The sequence below is a fragment of the Drosophila pseudoobscura genome, chromosome X (assembly GCF_009870125.1).
Source record: "Drosophila pseudoobscura strain MV-25-SWS-2005 chromosome X, UCI_Dpse_MV25, whole genome shotgun sequence".
NCBI classification, from domain to species: Eukaryota; Metazoa; Arthropoda; class Insecta; order Diptera; family Drosophilidae; genus Drosophila; species Drosophila pseudoobscura.
Genome location: NC_046683.1, coordinates 55,077,614 through 55,099,142, shown reverse-complemented (window position 1 = coordinate 55,099,142; position 21,529 = coordinate 55,077,614). Strand labels below are relative to the sequence as shown.

Here is a 21,529-nt window from a genome sequence, read left to right as displayed (position 1 = left end):
AATCAACTTTTGGCAGGCCGCAGGAAAATGTGCCAAAAATTATAGAAAATATATGGGAATTATATATAAGATAATGCCGGCAGAATCTCTGGCATGTCTAATGAATGAATCACTTGTTGAGGTTTTCGCTGGTGGGAACCTGATTTCTGTGCGATCTGAGGGCAAGGCCAAGTTTACAGCAGACAGACGAGAGGAAGCCAAAGATTGGCATGCTCTCTCGCATCACCATAAAGCCATAAAAACTCATAAAAATTACAAGTAATTTCATGTGAGAGAGAGAGGGAGAGCGAGAGAGTGGTCTTTTTGTGGTCAACATCCTTGCGGAAGTAGGCATTTTACATATCCGCTGGACAACAACAAAAAGCCACCGCTTCAAACCATAATTGAATGGAAAGAGATGATTACTGGGTACACTCTAGCAATCTTCACAGTCAATGGATGCCAAACAAACTGTGAACAGATCCACAAACCAGCAACAGCAACAGATACAGATACAAGCAGAAACCGAAACAGATACAAATTGGATCGGACGACAGACAGGCTCTGACAGGTGGTCTAGATTTTATGGCCCAAGGTTCTCGGTTCAAGCCTTCATTCTGGATTAGTTGCAATTATTGTGGCCTCTTGACATTCTTCTTTATGAAAGCGGCAGCAACAGCGACAGAAAGCCAACAGTCCAAACAGCTAACCAGCAACACCCCGGCACGCACTTATTGATTTTGTGGATTGTGTGGGTTTCCCCCTTTCCGACATCGATTTGTCATCGAGAGCCGCAAAGATACATCATCGAACTTGCCCTTAAAGGGCTTCCAATTAAAGTGAGCCACAGACAGCCGATGTGCGAGTAAAGAGCAATAAACTAAGGGCTAAAGCGAACGGAGAACAAAGCCAAAATAAACTTCAACTAATTAAAAGACAGAGACAGAGACAGAGACACGCAGATAGATATTTGATTTTTTTTTGTTAGGGTTTTGAAACCTTTTTTTCACTTAATTGTTATTGAACTTAATTGGATTTTGGAATTACTTGAAACAACAAACATATCGGAGGTCCAGAGGTCTATAAACGAGCCACAGCCGTCGCTTGAGGGAGGGGTTTAAGGGTGCAGCAGTCATCTGAGGGGGGGTTACGAGGGATACGTTCAATGTCCATCGTATGGGGAGGTCTAAGGTAACCCAAACAGTACCAAGAAAACGTAAATAAGACGCAAAGAAAAGCCCCAAGAAAATAAAGAAATCAAAATACATAAATTGTTTTCTTTATGTAATTGTAATGCATCGACCATTGCTTCATTGGAGGTGTTTTTTTTGTTGTTTTGTTTTGTGGCTCATTTTTCTATCGAAAGATTCGAAATGGTATCATAACAGAAAATGTTTACGAACAATTCGCGGTGAGGCAGCGAAAAATGCAATAAAAGTAGCAGCAGCAGCACGGGTCTGGTGTGGTCTCGGTGGAGGAACAATCCCCAAGAAAAGCCAGGCCACAAGTACAGTGAAAACATGCTACAAAAGCAGATAAGCTATAAGTTCAGAGAAACAGAAGAAGGCAGACGGCGAGCCATATTTGTGGTGGAGAAAAGGGTTAAGTATCCCTACAATCCAAAGAAAAAGAAGGAAGACGGGGTATCATATTTTTGGTATATAGAACATCGAAACCACAACGATATATAGACAGTGAAAACGGGGTATAAAGTACAAAAAGAGAGTTCTCAATCTGAAGGAAACTTCTTCTGGAGATCTAGATCTAGATCATGTCCCATCTTGAGATATCAATCGGTTTGTTGGCTTCCCATTTCTCGCAACACACGCCAGACCACACACAACATTTTCTTTTTCATTTTCTAGTATTTTTCCACTTAAACGTAAAAGATTTACTCGTTTTTTGGCCATACGGATCACGTAATAAATTTTAGTACGACCACAAAATTGACTCAAACAGCGTACACAGGAAAAGTCGAGTAAATAAAAAGTATGGAGTGAAAAAAAAAACACTTGGGCAAAATGGCTGAAAGATGGGCCATACATTCGTCAGAAAACAGAACTGTAGAGCTTATCGTTTTGTAATTATTAGCAGTTTTTCCTGATAATTGACTCGATTATTCATTGCATTAAGGCATTGCATATGAAAACATAATTTCCCTTTTTATCTATGAGAACAAAGAAAACAAATCAAAAATGCCAATCCATTCGAAATGCCATTCAAAATGGGAGACAGCGACAGTGCCCCAGCCCCCACCCCCCACCACCGCCGTACACAAAATATACAACAATTACACAATGCTTTATGGTACGAAAACATGGGGTCCATAAAAAAAAACGACCATTTCATCAATGTCAGAGAGGCAGCGAGGCAGAGATGCAGAGAGGCGAAGAGATATTCCCTGTAGATAGAGGCGGCCCCTGTCCCCTGTCCCCTGTCCGCCACTCTCTGCCGATCTCCGCCTCTACCTTCCACTCTCCACTCTCTACCAATCTCCTACCTACCACTGACATGTGTCATGGCTCCATGGACATGGGGCATCTAAAAATCAGCATATGAAATGGTAGGTATTTTGCTTTTTGCTTTTTGCCTTTTGCTTTTTGTGTCCAAACCTCAAACACGTGCGGCACAAGCCACAGTACTCCGAGTGCTTTAATCGAACTTAATTATGGCCATTAACTTAACGTTTTTTTTTCTTCTTCTTCTTCTCCTGACGTATGTGTTTCTTTCGAAGGTCGTTCCATTGGGGAGTTGGAGACTTGGGGAATGGCAATGGGGAGGCCTTGTTCATGACTCTCTCGCGGGGCGAGCATTTGCATCGATTAAATTAAATGTAGATAAAATAGAAATAGAAATAGAAACACACTCCACACTCTATTCGTTTATTGCTCGCCTCGCTCGCTCGATTCATGGCCCGGCCTCAGAAAAAAAACACGTTTTCCTCGAACGTTTCCATTTCCATTTAAACTTGGAAACATTATACGCCTTAACCGGCTGATTGGTTCCGATTGGAAACCAAAACTCTTGGGGTTCCTCAACCCTCGAAAAGCGGGGTTTGACTGTGTTTATGGGAATAACGCCTCCGATAAAACACCTAAATAGATCCGACACGACTCCTCGTTATGGCCGAGGGAGCCACGCCCTTTGCCGGCATTGAACTTCAACCTCTTAAAATATTCAAATTGTAGATAAAACGAAAAGCGGCAAAGGTTTTGCCGCTCCACAAACAATTGATAGGCCCTGAAATGGGGCCCCCGTCAAAAGATAAATCATCTATGAAATGCATTTACCAGAAGATTCACTCAAAAGCAGAGGCAGTCCCCAGAAAAGGCCTGCCCCAAGGAGTTGCGAGTAGTTTCCCCACAAAGAAAATGCCCGTACCTGAAGTTTCCCCAAAGAATAATGCCTAGATGAGTATTTTCTCTTAAAATCTTTAGAGAATAAACGAATAAAAGAAAGAAATGAAGGAAAAACAGTAGGGAAAACAGGTAGGACTCTGGAACAGAGGGACATCAAGTGGAGGAGTGCCATCAAAAAGTGCCATCACTTTTTATTCTTTCTTTTCAAGGAATTACTACAGATTGCTCTTCCCATTTCTCCGCCTGGGGATTCCTTCAGGTAGTTATTTTCCCTACGAGGGTGCGCCCTTTGTCTCGGTTCAACCTCATAAACCCCCGTACAAATGTGATCTGTTTCAATCGGCTCGAAGGGTTTTCGTGCCGTTTAATTGCGTGTTTCGTTTCGGGACTTAAAGGTAATTAAATTGATACATATTTCATGTCCAAGGAATGTCGAAAAGGAATGCGGAATAATAAGGAATTATATGGTCAACGCCTCAATAAACAATACACGAAAAAAGAACTACACCCTAAATGAAGAGAGAGAGGGAGATCCTATAACATAAATAAAAAGGAGCGGAATCGTACACCGCAAAGAAGAGGCAGCGGAATCGTACACTGGAAAAAAGGGGAGTGTAGGCTTCACTGTAAATAAAAGGCCAAGCGGAATCCTAAACCGTAAATAAAAGTCGAGACAGAGCCGATCCGAGCCGTGCCTCGAAAATAATCAAGCAAATTCCTTAAGGCTTAGACGCTGGTCAGCAGGAAAAGATCGAATGGCAACGAACCCAAATACCAGATACCAAAACCCATACCAATACCCAGACGACATTCGAGCATCGCTCTAATCACATTTCATGGCGGAAAATCTGGAGCAAAATCCATATCAATATCAGACATACGCGTAGATCTCGTTTCAGTCTCGTTTACGGAACAGAAATCAAAGTTTTAGCGATAGTACGGCACATAATCTTTCGAATAATTCTGGAAAATATGTCGCATTTTTTGGGGGAAGGGAATCATCCGCTGTCGTCTGCCGTTGATGTATGACTCTGGGAGCCTTATCGAAAGTGGAGGTGCCTGCCTGCCGGCCAGCCTGCCGGCCTGCTTGCCCCACAGATCATTTGTCAATGTGTCAACTGTTGCTATTGTTTCTGGTGTCTGCTGTTCTCTCCTGCCCCTCCCCTCGTGTGGCATCTTCCGCATCGTCTCGTCGCATATTTGAAATCTGAGCAATGAAAATTGAGTAATACCCTCACGACCGAGCGGCCAGGGGCAGGGGCAGGGGTAGATTGGTTAGCCGAGATTAGCGGGCCGAGTGATGCGGCGTTTTATAATGGAAAGAATAAGAATGATGGGGCATGTTAAGGGGATTGGCTTTTTGCCTTTGAAAACGGGAGAGGCGCAGGGGCAGGTTCATGCGATGGAAAGATACATTCATACAAACTGTGGAATGTATCTTTTGACAAGGCCGGTAGCTAAGAGGGAATGCAGATCAAGATTTGCTGTTAGAATGGAAAGGTCAAAGAAAACCCAGATCTTAGAAGCTTTAATTAAGGCTTCGAGCTTTGAAATCTGCCGAAAAAAGCAAAATCTTCAGAGGTTTAAAGGTGATCAATAGACTTCAATTTGAATCAATTTTTTAAACCTTAATCAGCCTTTTAGAAACGTATTTCTTCCTCTTTAAATATTATTTTCCTTAAGTTAATTGATATTTAATCCCTCAGCAGATGTATTTCCACAGATATTCATGCATAAAATGTTTTTTAAGATCGTTTCCAAGCTGAAATCTTCATTTAGATAGATATTTCTTCTTCAAAAGTGATTAAAATTTATAGTTACACTACTTTAAACATTATTCTCTTTAAATTTAATAGATCTTACAGCTATTTCTACAGTTTTTCACCGTTTAGCTTGTTATTTAAGTTGAACATTAAAGTGTCATTGAATGAATAGCAACAGTAATTGAGTAATGTCTCATTAATGTAATGAAATTAAACCATTTTTGGTTAACGAATTTCTGTGCTCTTGACACCTGAAGAGTGTCGTCACCTGTCGCACCGAAGCAGCCAACAGAAACAGCGAGAGAAACCTTTCACAATGGTGCCCCATTCCCCCCCCCCCCCATACCCCCACCATACCAATTGGTTATACAATTCAACATTTAATAGTAAACGGCTGTACCGAAAAGGAGACTTAACATTGAACCATGGATAATTTCACACGATCCGCCGAAGAGAGACGGCCAGAGCCGCGCAGAAAGAGAGGAAAAGACAGCCCAAAGAGCTGGAGAAAGAGAGGAGGAGAGGTGGGAGATGGGGGATGGGACACCCACCTTTTTTTCCCCCAAAAGACTAATTGCAGGTGGGCCCTGGCGTTGGCGTTGGCGTTTTTTCTGCTCTCATTGTGGTTTTGATTTATGTTCAAGTATTATTTTGACAACAGGCCCAAAAAAGAGACTGCCAAAAAATCATCAATCGAGCGACGTTTTGTGCAAATCATTTACCAAATTCGAAAATTGGGTTAATTGTAAAGCTCGTAGACTTCGAGCGGGACCCTTTTGGTGGCCAAAGAATATGTATTTGTGGCAGGAAAGTATTCAAAACGGGGGAAAGAGAGAGAGAGAGGCGTAAACCGATATGCGAAGCCTTGAAAGTGCATTTGGGTTTGCGGTTTTTAGGCCCGCGAGACCGAATGAAAGTCATCCATTGGCTGAATGGTTGAGTAGATCCGCGGAGAGAGGAGAGATGCTATAGAATGCCGATTAGAATACAGAAGAGAGCTAACAGATACGCTCAGGTGGGTAAGTGGGCAAATGGATCAGGTTTTAAGAGTTTCGAAATCGATTAGAAGATCAGAAAAGTAAACAACAGCAGAAATTATACAAAAATTGAGATTTACAAAACGAATAAAATAATAGAAATTATAATAATACAGGAAAACGTTAAAATGGTAGATAGAGAACATGAATCCGTCAGAAATCCATCCAAGAATCATCTTTCTATGCCCAGCTTTCATCGAAGATTAAAAAATAAAGAAGAACCAAACCCACTACGATTTTCACTTCATTAGTTTAACTTTTGTGTAGAGAATGGACCACCGTTAAATAGTTTCTTCTGTGGCTGTGGCTGCGGCTGCGGCTGTGCATTCTTTTCATTTTGGTATTTTCTGTAATTTACTTTGATTAAATGCATTGATCATTAAGCGTTCTTTTCGTTGGTTCGGTGGTTCGTTCTGCCCAAACGAAAACTAGTTTCTAGAACGGACAGACCCACAGACCCCGAAAGATAGCGGCAGCTTCCTGCCGTCAAAGCCGAAACCGAACAAAAATCGTTCGCTGAAGGTAAGCCACATTTTCGAACAAAACACACAATGAACTAGAGGAGACACCTGCTGCTGGTCCAAGTCCAAGCCGTTAGCTGCCGCCAAACACAATGGACCCCAGAGTCCAAGTCTTAGTCTCTGCCTGTGCCTCTGGGTTGACTGTGTGGTATGCAACCTGTAGATATGCCGCTTTATAATTGCATGAACCGCTCGCTCGGCTGCAGCAGGCTCGGCGCCTGACCCACTTAATTCACCAAAAACCAAACTCTTTGTATGTGGAAAAGCCCAGAGTTCTGCCGTTCTGCACCCGCAGCACAAGACAGTCATTGACTTTGTTTGTTTAAATTAGTGGCGAACCCGCATCGGAGAACATTTTAAACTCTGATGAACTTTAAAACATATTTTCCACAAAGTAAGCCCTACTTTTCCATCAAAAATCTACACCATTTGAATTTTTCAGTCACACAAAATTTCGTAAACCCCCTTCTCTTTATCCTTCCCCCAAATGGACATTTTTTTGTAATAATTTTTTTTTTTTTTTGAATTTTATTTTTCTGCAAAATTATGGAGGCATTGCGCAAAAGGATCTCGGGCTTTTTCTTCAAGGCACAGCCATCGAATCTCGAGGAGCCGAATCCCCAGGAAATACTAGATTTCGTGGAGAAGCAACGGCGAGAGGAACACGAGAAATCCTTGGACCAGATCCGGTCTGTGTCTAATCGTGAGGCCGCAACAGATTCCCTGGATAAAACCGCTTCCGAGGAGCAGTCCCCGGAGGAGGGTTTTCATTTGCGGAGCTTCTTGTGGCAGCGACAGCCCAAGGCATCCAACTCGAAACCCATCGACTATCAGCTGGAGTTTGTCAACTTTGTGGAGCGCAATTCCCCCCGGGGTTTCCCCCAGAAGCTCAACGATATGCTCCCATACTTGGGCACTGGCTTCGTGGCCTGGCCATCCTTTTGGATGTGGCGCGGCTACCAGTGGCAGCAGAAAAGGAATACGGAACGGATCGTTTTCTATATACAAAGGGTGAGTGAGATCCATAAAAAAGTATCTTAAGAGGCGGTTCCATTGGTGGGAAGTCGAAAAAATTCAGCGAAAGGGGAAAAATAACAGAAAATTATGGAAAATACTATGAAGTATCATAAAATACCAAATGCTGGTATTTTATGGGCTTTTAGTCTTTTAATTCATTGAGTAGTTGCGGTTACTTTCTAGAAGTTAATGGTATTTTCGTGGTATTGTATTTTTCTAGGAATTTCTGTTATTTTTCAAGTATTTTTCCTGGTATAGCACTCCATTGAAGTCTAGAATGACTAAATACTAATCTATTCCTTCTTTTTAAAGACCTATCAACAGGCGAAACTCCTCCAGGTGGCCATCCTGGCCACAGGTCTCATGATGTCCTTCACTGGGCACCATTCCGGGAACATACTGAAGGTCCACGATGTCGACTATAAGAACAAACAAAACCAGGATACCGCAAAATCGGACTAGATCCGCAAAGTAAGCCTGGCATTAGCACTCCCTAGTGACTGTTCCATCAGATATTTATTTAGCATCCAAAAATTGTACAACCCAAAGATAAAAATCATGGGGCTCTGGAGCTATCTTGGGAGAGTGAACCAAATCTGGCGGCCCGTGGCGCCCCCAGCACCTGAAACCCCAGAGGCTACACCCAATTTGGGCGAGAAAATACGAGAGGTGGTGAATGACAAGGCCTTCGAGAATGCATACGATTCGGCTGCCCCCTTTGTGATGGCCAGTCTGGGCTCCTGGCCGGGCTATTGGCTCTACAGGGGACTCGACTATCACACGCACAGGGCGCACATTCCCCTACGCATCTACATAAACCAGGTAAGGCTATGAGATAACTGCGATTGAAATATACTCTTGCGAACTCAATGTTTCCTCCTGCACTTTTTAGACCTTTTATCAGGCCAAGATACTGCAATTCGTCATCATTCTGGCTGGCACCTTTACTGTGATCACCAACCAGCGTAGAGCTCGCTAGAAGATGGGGCAAGCATGGCAGCTCCCAAGGGATACCACAGAAGCCCCAGAACGGCTAGAGAGGCTTTGGCATAGAACTTCCATAAAAACACAATCCAATAAGAAATCTGACAGAAAATAAATAAATTTTAAGTGAATTTAATCAGACAAATCATAGATAATATCTTCTATTGCGCTTTTCAATTTTGGGTTTTTAATTCTCTTTAAGATTCTTTCGTTCTTTTCGTTCTTTGCGTTCTTTGCGCCCAAATCTGAGTTCGATTCCTGGTTAATTTCTTCACTGATGATTGAGCTTTTGGAAGATTCTTCAATGGTGATCGAGTCTTCAGTCGATGTTGGGTTCAATTCCGTGACATTTAATGAAGTTTCGGCCAAACCTTCGCTGGGAATTTCGTCTATCTCCAGTCCAGTGTTGGAGCTCGAGGCTGCGTCCAATCCTTGATTGCCAATCAAGTCAGAGCTCAATTCGTTGCTGGCCATTTCGTCTATCTCCAGAACAGTGTTGGAGCTCGAGTCTGCGTCCAGTCCTTGATTGCCAATCAAGTCAGAGCTCAATTCGTTGCTGGCAATTGTTAAAGAATCACTCTCCGTTTCGGTATCTTCCGGTGTCACAGTCCCCGATTCGACTTCCATCACCGGCAGTGATGCTTCCTCCTTCAGTGTCCTGATGATTTCCGCCAATTGCTTCGGCTGGACCCCATTCCCCATCAACTGCATGCAAATGCGGACCGCTTCGGGAGCCAGTCCAGAATGCACGCAATCGAGCATGCCGCAGAGTACATCCCAAATTCGACGGTCTTTTTCAGTATCCTTCTCGCAGATATCCGTCATGTTTCTTGGGCAAATTTGTTTGACAAATTTCACACATGAATCAATTCGGTGGAGTAACCTGTATGTAAACGCAGGGCCTCCTTTTTCCTTAAAAAATTCCGAAATATGTTTGGCTAAAGGATCCTGCACAGATAGATCTTCTTCACCCACAAAGAGAGGTGGAAACTATATAAAATGTTTCGAAATATTCTGTAGATTTCTCAGATCTATCTAGAAGATCTTTTTGGTTCATAGTAAAAAGAAAGCAAAAACTTTCTTCGAATCCCTCAAAAGTCTTTAATTTATGATGGAAAGATTGTAAGCGATCAAAAACGAAATAATTTATGTTAATCCAGAAACTACAAATAGTTTAATGGTCGTAACGAAAATAACTCTAATCGATTGATATATAGGAACTCAAAGAACTCAACTATAGAGCTACACTGAAAGGATCTTTTAATACTTTGTTTGAAAACCGAAATCTCTAAGAAACCCCACTCGAGTAATGATATATTATTGTCTCGCACCAGACGTCTTTAGGCGTCTTTAGGCGTCTTTAGGCGTTTTTTTGTATCCCCCCGAATATCCACAGAAGCATCCACTTTAATCTCTTCTGCCATTCGCTTCTCCAAGCATCGTTCTACTCAACTTTTGTGCCACTTTTCAGGCCCCTTTTGTTGTAAGCCCCCTCCCCCCAATCAAAAACCCTGCCACATAATCCCATTACCAGTTTTAATCTTCTCGGCAGCAGCGTGGCTCCGTTTTCAAGTTCAAAGTTCAGTAATGAGCTGCCACCTGATGCTGGTCTGCTCCAGTAAGCCCCTCATTCTGCAAGTATCTTTGTATCTTTGTATCTTTGTGTCTGTGATGATTGTGTGGCCGGGGGCCAGCAAGTGGAAAGATAAATTAGCTACAAATTAAACACAATTATATACGCCACGGAGAGGCGGCACGCTCCAATCTTTTTAGAGAAAGAAAGACATGCTTCACACTCTCTTCCGAAAGAAGGAAAGATACTCTCCACAGAAAGAAAGAAGGAGAAGGAAAGAAAAATCTCCGCTGGCAAAACAATTAAAAAACGCTTATAAATGAAGATCTTTCATTGTTTTTCCACTCGGGGTGCAGTCTCCAGCCTCCAGCCTCAAGCATGTGATAAGTGCGAGCAAACACTTCTTTCTGCCCTACTCTAGAGGGTAGCAGCGTTGATTGTTGTGTGATCTATGGGCTAGCGGTTCCCATTCCCATTTCCATTCCCGTGTATTCTCTCACCTGTATGAGATACATTTTGCAGCGGCTGTATCTTGTATCTTGTGTCTTGCGTCTGGCACTGTGTATCTGTGTTCCGTTTCGAATGCTAATTATGCAGCAAACTCCTGTGGCAGCTGCAGCACCTGATGCAGCAACTGCATCTGAATGATGCTGTTTTTATCGTTTTGCTCTACTTCGAATGCAGTTCACTTTTGATTGCTCGAATTCCTATCGAGTTTATCGTGCAATACCAAACAAACAAAGTAAAAAACGTAACGAAAACTCAAATGTTCTTTCTGCTATGAAAATCTCACAAACTTCACTTGAAAGCGAAGCAATTTCCAGCACTTTGAAATGAAAATTGTTTGTTCTTGTCGTTGGCTAAGGGGTTGCTCTGCGGTTTCGGCCTTGTCTTATTGTACAGTCTTTATATAGTCGGGCTATATAAACGCAATTAGTCATCGGCACGTAAGAAAAACGTAACAAAAGTTGGTTAAAAAAATGAAGGAAGTGCTTGTCGGTTTTCCTTGGGGGGTTGGCTTCCAGAGAGAGGGTTGATTGGTAGCACACTTTTTTTGTATTTGTTGTCGTTGCTGACCCTCGCACTATGGGAACTATACTCGTATTTGTTCACTTATATTTCACATGAAAAAATTCCTTCACAAGGTGCCTTCTTCGCACACACAAAATCGATCAAACAAATGGCGCGGCACAACAATCCATTGGAACGTAAGGCGCAATCTATGGATAATTGAGGCCCATTCTATGGTATATCGGAGGCACAATCAACTTTCAACTTGGCGGCATACAGACGCCTTCTTGATTATTTATTTTTATATTATTTGTTGCATTTGTTACATTTATTTGTACAATTATTTACAGTTCGTCGGTTTGTTAACGGTTGTCGGGTGCTTCAGTGCATTTTAGTTTTGGATTTTATTGTTTTGGATTTCGACCATTTCGTTGGAGTGGAGGGCGCGAAATGAATTTTCAAAATATCAGTTGAGGAATCTGTTTGCGTTTAACATGTTGTTTCCAGCAGCATGTTAAATAACATGGCATGCTGCTGGAATTCCATACACATGGTATATTTACACTAGGTAGGGACCGTTCAGCGCAGAGGCTATTATGGAGGGGTGTGATTTATCCTCTACGATAAAAGCCCAAATTTGAAATTATTTAGACCAGCAGAAATAATTTCAATGCTAATCGTAGCAGAAATTTAGAAAATAAAACGTAATTCAATCTTACAACAACAAATTTACTTATTAATTTGGGTTTTAAAATATCATTTTATACTCTTTTCAATTATTTAGTAGCTGCTGAAATATTTAATTAAATATTGTCCCAAACGGCTAAGAAAATATGAGTGAAGAAGACCTTAAAGAAATACAAGAATATATATAAATTTCAGCCACCCAAATCCTGTTAACATTGCCTTCTGTTAGCTAACAGTTACCTAATTCTGTTAGGATGTAAAATGTTAAGCGGCTTCCAGCCATGTTAAGTCGCTCTCTCTTTCTCTTTCGTGTGGATTGGATTCGCGTGTGCTGGGGACTGCAACCAACTCATACTCGAACATGTTGCATGGCATGGAAATATTTCTGATAGCCGCGCAACATGCTTGAGAGATATGCTCGCAAGATTCTTTCGGGGCCTGAAATTGGCTTTGACATTCGGAATTTGGACTATTTACGTGCCATAGAGGGGTGCCAGGGGGTAGTGGAGAATACCAGGGGCGATGGGGGTGCGAGAGCTACTGTGGGAAGCCGGCGCCCACTTGGAATCTACTTAATTTGTTGATTATTCCGGAATACGAAAGGAAAGTGGAACAGAAATTGGTCTTAATGGAAGCTAAATGAATTAAATAGGTGATGGGACCCCAGGGGAGAGGCCCCAGGCCTCCGACATCGTTTGGGGTTCTACTTAAAGAGATACTTTTTTGGATTAGAAGCCGGAATTTATGGCATATGCTGGGGAGGCTTAACCCGAAAGATAGAAGCTACTTATGGATTTGAGAGAGCTTAAGGTCTAATTTATAGAAGAATGCCAATCAAATTCCTTTTTGTGACAAAAAGTAGAGCAAGGAAACCATCTAAAAATTACACTTTCTTCTGCAACGCCAGCGCCAGAGCTCGCCAAAAAGCGGATTCCCCTTTACAATCTCCAAACTTTTACCTCCATCGGTGGCACAGGCAGCCACCGCCCCAATCCAAGGCCCAACCTAATCCGAACTTCAAAGCCCCAAACCCCACACTCATCCGCATATCTCTCTCTATCTCTCGCTCTCTGTGGCTTGTGGAACGCATTGCAACAGGTTCGCGGCGGCATACAAAAAAAAAAAAAAGTCCGCAAAAGGGAAAAAAACAAGAGGGGGCCCCCATAATAATTAATACCGATCCGCCGATCGGCCGACAGACCCACCGAAACCCATGCGAAATGCGAAAAAGAAGGAGGAGTAGGAGTAGGAGTAGGGGAAGGGGTGGCGGTAGGGGTAGCAGGGGGAGAAGTGCGTAAATAAAATAAAGAAAAACAGGAAATTTTGTTGTGCGGCAAAAGACTGTTGCAAGATGTAAGATGCAAGATATTTCATAACCTGTCAACGAGAGTGCGAGTGCGAGAGAGAGGGAGCGAGAGCGAGAGAAATGACAAAACTGCGGATGGATCAAAGTGGTGGAAAAGAGGAGAAGATCTCAGTCAAATATGGGGGGGAATATAGGGGAAAATTTACAACCAAAAATTAGAAGAAAAGAGATGAAAATTTCAGCCAAAAACTAGAAGAAAAGAGATGAAAATTTCAGCCAAAAACTAGAAGAAAAGAGATGAAAATTTCAAACAAAAATGATAGAAAAATTGACGAAATTTCTTCTAAATTTCATTTAAATATGATTGCGGAAAAAGGGCACAAATTTTCTCCTAAAAATTAGTGGGGAAATCTCAAAAAATACGAGGGAAAAGGAGATAATTTACACCCAAAAATATCCCACCTGAAAACCTAGTCAGAGAAAAGCCTGAAACCCAAATCACATCTCCTGCTCCCTCTCTCTCTCTCTCTCGCTCTTTCTCTTTCTGTAAATGAAAATGAAATTGAAACTCTGGCGCTTCGATTTGGCCAATTTGTTGTGGCGCGGCTGGCTTTTGGCCATGCCTGCCTGATCTTCTGGCATCTTGTGGCATAAATGTGTGGCACCCCGTGATAAATGCATCGAATCAGAAAATGAAACAACAACAACAACAAAGAAGCAAAAAAAAACAACCTGCAATCAAGCAAACGAAAGTGAAACAAAAGCGCCGCACAAACCAGAGATTGCGAGAGAGGAACGAAAGAGCGCAGAGAAAAAAACTTGCAATTTCCATTTTAAATACGCAACAACTTTCGGCTAGAGACAGGCCTTCCTCCATATCCTACAGGGAGAGGGGCAGAGGCGGAGGTAGGACCAGGCCCAGGCCAGAGCCAGAGCCAGAGCCAGGGACCCAGTGATAGAGCCAGACATAAACAACCCAAAAGACTTGGCTTACAGACTCTCCTCAACGCGACTGGCAGTCGACTCGACTGTTTGTTGTCTGTGGATCGTCTGGCTCTTGATTGGAGGCTGCCCCAAAGCATAAAGAGCTGCCCCCAAGAGCAGGGGGAATGGGAGGAGATCCCTGAAAGCAGGAGGAGACACCAGAGGGAAGAGAAAAGAGCCCTGAAAGCAGGAGGAGACCATCCATGAAGTAGAAATCTGTAGTCTGTGGAGTCTTTTCGAGTCTTTGGAGTCTGCTGTCTGCTGTGGCGCACGGGGGTATGTCATCAACATAAATTTCATTTCGCATTCATCATAATTTTCATGCATTTAATTTGTATCATAAATTGTCTGCTTTCTGGCTTTTAGAATCTAGTAAACGACGACTCAACGGAACGGCCTGGAACTGCAGATTGCAGATTGCAGATAGCAGATACCAGATTGCAGATGAGTTTCGAAGGCCATAAAAGCCACAGATCCAGAGATATGAAATCTTCAATTAGTTTCGAGTGGGTGGCATCATTGCACGAGAAGGAAAATGCCAAAAGAAAAAATACTTCTCTGGGAGAAGTTATCTTTAGGTTGTTTACGATATTCCTGAATTAAAGTTTTGTGTGTGAAAACTTGAGGAGAAGGAAACTCCTTCACGGAGTGTTCTTTTGTTCCCTTATATATCTTTAGAACTGCCGGGGGTTTCATTAGTTCTCTAAAACACCTTTTTGAGTGGCCTTTAGTTTCACCAAAAACATTTCGAACAGTTCTCCATTATTCTCTCCATATTTATTCCCAAAAAAGGTCTAAAACTTCTCGCTTCAAGTCTTCAAAAAATACTCCAAACTCTTCTGTTTTTTCCTCCTCAAAGTTCTTCGAAAAATCTCGAAAATTCCAGCAATATTTATCCTTAGCCTTTAGCCCACTTCTCTCTATAGTTCTTCCAACCAAACCTCCCTCAAAGAATTCCCTGTATTTCGGGGCCTTTTTTCTGCCATTTCGTGTAATATTTTCACTTTCATTTTGCCAGAGGAAAACGTTCAGCTGGAAAACAGGGAGGTTCATTGATCATCACGCACTTCTGTTTAAACATCAGGCAGGTCTTCAGTCAGGCCGTCAGCTAATTGACATCCCTCTGGAGAGAGGAGACATTAACCCAACAGATAGTATATTTGCAAATGAGCAAAAGGCACCACACACCGCACACAGACATGTTTGAGATACATTGAATATGAGCAGCAGCAGCAGCAGCAGCAACAAAGATACTCGACGCACACACGTCTCTGAATGTTGTACAACTATCAATAACAACGAAACAACACAAGATAGAGATACAACAGAAAAGTGGCATGAGGTACGAGGTCCGAGGTACGAGGCATGAGGCATGAGGCAAGAGCCAGCAGACGACTGTCTGGAGACTGGGGTTTTTGAATGGTTTGTTGTTTTCAGTTTGGGTTAAAGATCGTTAGGCGCGACAAGAGGTCATCAGGTAAAGGAGAGATGCCCACGTTAATGAGAAGGAGACAAGACCCAAGAGATGTGCAGGCATACGGGCAGGGAATGAGGCTCAAACTGTGGCTGCAACTGAGACTGAAGCATCCTACCTCTGCAGCGGAATATCTCACGGGTTCACAAGTGTTTTGTGGTCTCCTCTCTCCCTCTCCCTCTCCCTCTCTCTCTCTTTCGCCCTACCTCAAATGAGCCAATAATTTCCATGGTCTCGCCATTTCGTAATCATTCGAAAATTGATTGGGAAAATCCATTATATGAATCATTTGTCATTCGGGATGCGCTTGCACATGCTAATGGCTGCATCCTACAGGAACTTCCTCATAAAAACCGTAACGCTCCGCCCCAGGGGAAGTCCTAAGTAAACAATTTTCCACAGTTTTATTGACTTACGCAATGATTTCCTTTTTATTAAGGGCAACGGAAAACTTACCTGCAGAAGAGAAGAAAACACAGAGAGTTTTGTGGATTAGTCATTTGGCAAGAAAGAAAAAAAATGAAAAACATTTCACAAGGCGATAGATTACACAGAGAGAAAAAGACAGATACCAGAGGAGTGGAACAGGGAGAGATAGAGAGTGGGACAGAGACAAAGTGGAGTAAAAAGCCGAGAGATATGCGTGGAAAATGATTAAGCAATTTCCGTTGACATGCAATTTTCCCCAAATAGAGCAAAGCCAGGGAAAACGATAGGGGGAAAAACTATCTGCAATTCCAAGTCATAAATCAAGTTTTCCCAATTGAGGTTTTGCGACAGATTTGTGGCTAACCAAAAGACAATTAATGCTCACGGAATGTGCGGGTAAAAGATACTGCACAGACAGAGATGCAGATACAGATGCATTGCGTTTGTCTTTGGAGATACTTGAACTGTGGTGTTCCCTGAGTTTGAAGATCATTTGTGGTGGAGACATACATTCATCGGGACTATGCTTGCAGATACTCCAAATATGGGGATATCTTCGAAGAGTTCTTGGGATATTTTTTAAGCTCTTGAAGATATCTACTCTTCTATCTATTCCCTTCTTTATGGGCAGTTTGTGATTAAGGATAGCAAAAGTGTTTTCTACTTTTAATTGGAAAATCACTGCTCGGGTTTAACCCTCCATTATTGATCAGGATAACCTGAAAATAAACTTGTTTAAAGTCCTGGATCTTAAACTTAGGGAAATATATAATTTGAGATACTTTATGGTCTCCTTAGAGCTCTAAACATCAACTATAATTGGTTTAAAAGATCATCAAATGCTTTTTAATCCCTTTTCTCCTTTAAGGACCCTCTGTGATCCCTTTCCTGTTCCCATAGGTTTCCCTTTTTGTTCATTCATCCCGATCTAATCCCGATCCCAATTATCCACCGAACTACGATATGGCCATGCAACTTCCTTGTTTTCCCAGGCTGCGCTGGTGGATGTCTTCACACACGATTCTCTGGGAAAATACCATCCATCACCTAGGCGATCCACCCCCGAAAAGAGAGACATCTTCGACACCTGCCTGACGGACGACCTGTTGCTGGCGGCTGTGGTGGCGCACCATCTTTCTCCTCTCTCTCCACTCCATTGATGGATGGACAATCCGAGAGATACTTGCGCCAGCCAACACATTGGTGTGAAATTCATTTGGTCAAAAATATCTGCTTGAGTCCACAGTTCAATGGACCGCGACATCTGTGCAGAGAGACAAAAAGGGTCTCCTTTTTACTACATTTCTTCATTTTTTATGGACAGTTAAACAATTATATTTGGTATTTACGACTGGCCGGGGAAATATGAGAGATGTGAAAGATGATGCAATGCGACAATCGATGGAGAAAAGACGGGAGGCCCATTGCCAGGAGCAGATACAAGAAAACAAGCTGTGGCTCTGGCTCTGGCTCTTGGACTGGCTCTGGCTCTGGGCTCTGGGGCCTGGGCCTGGTCTTTGGCACTTTCGTTTTTCGCTTTCGCAATGCAGTACGCGAGCAGCACTTTGTTGCTTGCTTTTTTCCAGTTGGTCACGTAATGCGCTTTGGTTTTGACCATTAAGAAATTCTTGGAGCCACGCCCAGCAAGTGTGTCGGTCGGCATAAATCACACACGAGTAGTGGAAAAGTGCCAGCCCTCATTCGATGGGCGATGGTGTGTGCATAAATTTAATCAGGCATCGGTCTCGGACTCGGACGCGGTCTCTCTCTCTCTCTCTCCCTCTCGGAAACTAGAAGACAATCAATGTGCAATCCACCTACTAAATATAGCTCACAGCCACAGCTACAGCCACAGACAGAGCCAGAGCCAGATCCAGATCCAGAGCTGTGGTTTCGTCATGGATAGTAGATTCCATCTAAACAGAAACAAAAAGCCCCCTCCCCCCTGTTCCGACTCCCAACTGTGGGGGCACACGTTCAGATCTCAAGTTTTGATGGTTTATGGGTAGGAAACCCTTGAGATACTCTTGGTTATAGCTGGTAATACCCTTATTCAATGAAGATTTGAAGACATATGTACTTATATGTAGTATATTCTGATATATTTTCTTGTATTTGCTTATATTTTTGTTTAGTATTTTCTGGTATTTTTCGTATTCTCATTTCTAATATTTTCTATTAGCTTTATAGGATTTTCTGGTATTTTGTTTGGTATTTTCCATTATTTCTGGTACTTTATAGTATTTTCTCTACTTGTGGCTTGTGGCTTGTATTTCTTAATATTATATTCTTGGGTATTTTGTTAGTTAGGTTAGGTTGACCCGGACGGCCCTCGGAGGGGGCACCACATAGGCCAGTATGGCCCTTAGTTGTCCGGATAGGGGGGCGGTATGAACCGTTAGTTCAGCAACCGTTGTTAGTATTTTCTTGTTTTGTTTCCAAGTATTTTTTTGTTTTATTAGTAGTTTTCTTGTATTCTATCTGGTATATTTTTGGAATTTCTGGTATTTTCATTATTGTTTTTTCTAGTATTTTCTTGTTTTACTTCCAAGTATTTTTTAATCGTTTTGTTGTGGAATTGTAACTAATTATTTTGTGATTTTTTTTACAAAACGTATTTTGTAGAGCAGCCGCTGGTCATCTACTCCCTTCAAAAGGAATGCCCATACCCCCACATATAATTCGCAGGCCCAAACGCACGCATCGGATACAAAAGTACGTTTTGATATTTAAGAAAAATAAGTTAAAAACAAAACAAAAACAACGTGAAAATTCCAACAGTTGAAGTTTTCTCTGTCGTGTTTTTTTTTTTGGTCTTTATTTTAATTTTTCTGATGTGTTTTTTTATGAAATCTTTCTGCGGCTCTTTTTCTAGGTGCGTTTTTTTTTGTATTGTTTTTTTTTTTGCAGTTGTAGTTGTAGTTGTGTAGTTTGTTGATTCATTTGTAAAATGCTCACGTGCCATCATCGGTTGGGTCCGATGGGTTTTCTTGTTTGCCACCAAAAGGCACGTTTCAGGTTAAAGAAATCTCAAATCCGTCTGGCTATTTGTTTGTTTTGCTTTATGGTAATTTTCTATGACGGACGGACCCTCAGGAGGAGTAGCAGAGAAGGAATGCCTGGCCAATCCTTAAGCCAGAGGTGTGCCATTCGCTACAAATTAATTGCAAAGCTTGTATGCAAATATCATAATAACCATTCCTTCATTCCTTCAATCAAATTACATGAGACACAGACACAGACTCATACTCCAGAGCCCAGAGCCCAGTGCTCAGAGCTCTTGAAGCGGTATGCAAATTCGATTTGTGACCAAAAAACAAGGCGCGAAACAATTTTCCAACCCACGCGACCAGCAAGCACCACCAGCCAACGGAGAAACGTGTTTTTGCATGTGAACTTGAATGAAATGCCAGGGAATTGCTCAAGAATTGGGTTACAGACAATCGGTTGGACAATCCCGTAATTATACCAAAAACAAAGAAAAAGAAACCGCACTGAAATCACAGCAAAAACCCGCAAACCGAACTTGTCTCCACATCTACGTATCGTATCATTGAACGACAGACGACAGATTGATTGCTCGATCCACGCAGTGCAGGAGGAGACATGCCTATAAGAAGGCAAATTGTAGGAGAAACCAATGGGAATTATGGTTCCTAAAACAAAACAGAAAAGAGGAATAATAAGGGCAGATTGAGGGAGAAATCTATGGGAATTACGGTGGCCATAATGGAAGAGATGTGGGTTCCTTGAAGATATGTGAGAAATCGAGGGAGAAACCTAAAGGAATTATGGGAAATATCAATAGTTGTAGGATAAAACTATAGGAATTATGAAACCTTAAAGTGAAGAACAAATAAAAAAGAAATCTATAAAAATGTATAAGAAACTCTGCAAGAAACATCTAAAAAATAATAGAATTTTTAAGTTTCAAAGAAATAGTTCTTTAAAGATGGCAGAAAAGAGATTGAAGTTTGTATAGATTGTAGAAATTATAGCGGAAGAAACGAAATTCCATAAATAGAAGAGGCACGAAATTGGTGGAAATTATAGAATTCATAGCGGAAGAGGAATAGTTCCGTGAAAAGCAAATATAAGAAATTGGAAAATATAGTAAGCGCATAAATATGGCAATTATAGAACTTAAAACAGAAAATAAACAGTTCTCCGACTAGATTTCTGCTCTTAAAAGATAGCTATCCCAAAATAGATCCCAAAACATAAAACTAAACCAGATCTCAAAACTCAATCATTGAGCAAACTATCTCCCGAAAAATCAATCAGCAAAAGCCAACAAACCATCAAGAAAAGATCATTTATCATAATCATCGTAAAAACCAACAAAAACCCACAATGAACTTCGGCCAGCAGCCGCGGAAAGGCAAGATCATTAGGCTTTTCTCCAAAAGACACAGATCATCGAAATGGAAGCATGGAAAAAGTGATTTGTATTTCAAAAAACATTTTCGTGTTTCCAGCGACTAAAAATTAAAATTTTTTTAATCAAATTTCATACGTGAAACGATAATTAGCGTAATTTCAATTTGTGGCAACCGCAGAAACACATTTCTGTTGGCCGGGCAGGCAAATCGAATCAATCAACGATTGATCGCCGGACATGCAGGCAAAAGACAATCAAAACATTATCGCAAAGAAATGCGAAAAAAAAAGAAATGCAAAGAAAGAAAAAGATTAATGAACACAGAAAATGTAGGAAAATTGTACATTAAATTGGACGCACACACACACACACACACACACGGACTTTCACTTTCACGCAGCGAAGCCGCAGCGCAAGAAAAGCGTTTCTCTAAGGGAAAACTCTGGGATAAACGCGTGCGTACGCAATGGAAAACGCATTGACACGCGGCCGCCTGCTTATCGTTGTCCCTGGCAATTGTTTTTTTTAATTGAATTGTGTATCAGAAATGAAGGAGGCTCCACCCCCCGCACCCCGCCCCACGCCCCGCTCAAGTTCGTTGCCATGACAGCGGCGGCCTGGCGGGTGGGTTGGATTGGATTGGATTGGATTGTTGGTTAGCCTGTCTTGAATATTGACCTCATTGTCGGCAAGAAACAGAAACAGAAACCGAAACGGAGTCAACGCACATGCCCCCCTTTTCGTATTGACCTAGTTCCAAACATTTTCGAACCGAATCCCACACGCATTTCAGGGTCAACCCCGAAAAAGTATTTTCATTTGATTTTTTGCAATATTTTGCACTGTCCCTCTTCTGATGTCGTCAGATATTTGAACTATTTCTGCTTTTCTTTCGTTTAAAATATGTTTTTCCTTTAGTTGTTTTTCAAGTGTATTTAAATATTTGTTGTATCTTTTTTTCTATGTATATGCATCCGCACATATGTCTGCTTAATATTAATTAATGTCTAGCTGGGACTCTACG

General features: G+C 41.8%; 3 protein-coding genes across 9 annotated transcripts in view; 1 reads left to right on the top strand and 2 right to left on the bottom strand.

Moving 5' to 3' along the window:
• Positions 1-21,529, bottom strand: part of Svil (Supervillin) — a 136,443-nt gene that overhangs the window by 112,334 nt on the left and 2,580 nt on the right. For 2 of the 5 annotated variants that reach the window (XM_033385217.1, XM_033385220.1), the window contains exon 1: positions 10,734-11,711. The exons of 1 other annotated variant lie outside the window; for it this stretch is intronic. In XM_033385217.1, coding sequence (XP_033241108.1) covers positions 10,734-10,748 — 15 coding nt within the window. In that variant the 5' untranslated portion in view covers positions 10,749-11,711. Of the gene's footprint in view, positions 1-10,733; positions 11,717-21,529 lie in introns of those variants that run through there. 2 more of the 5 variants (XM_033385222.1, XM_033385221.1) reach the window with 2 other exon arrangements.
• On the top strand, positions 7,091-8,801 carry LOC4813633 (uncharacterized). 3 transcript variants are annotated; one of them, XM_001354017.3, is made up of 4 exons: positions 7,529-7,670; positions 7,989-8,147; positions 8,201-8,498; positions 8,569-8,801. In XM_001354017.3, exons 2-4 carry the CDS (start codon positions 8,089-8,091, stop codon positions 8,653-8,655), a joined length of 444 nt encoding a protein of 147 aa, XP_001354053.2. In that variant the 5' UTR covers positions 7,529-7,670; positions 7,989-8,088; the 3' UTR covers positions 8,656-8,801. The 3 variants fall into 3 exon arrangements, with proteins under 3 accessions (XP_033241119.1, XP_001354053.2, XP_033241120.1); XM_033385229.1 differs by lacking the exon at positions 7,529-7,670 and having other exon boundaries at positions 8,009-8,147; positions 8,226-8,498; positions 8,569-8,796; XM_033385228.1 differs by lacking the exons at positions 8,201-8,498; positions 8,569-8,801 and having other exon boundaries at positions 7,091-7,670.
• Positions 8,777-9,565, bottom strand: Mzt1 (Mitotic spindle organizing protein 1). Its single transcript, XM_002135188.3, has one exon. The coding sequence runs from the start codon at positions 9,483-9,485 to the stop codon at positions 8,793-8,795; it is 693 nt and encodes a 230-aa protein (XP_002135224.2). The 5' UTR covers positions 9,486-9,565; the 3' UTR covers positions 8,777-8,792.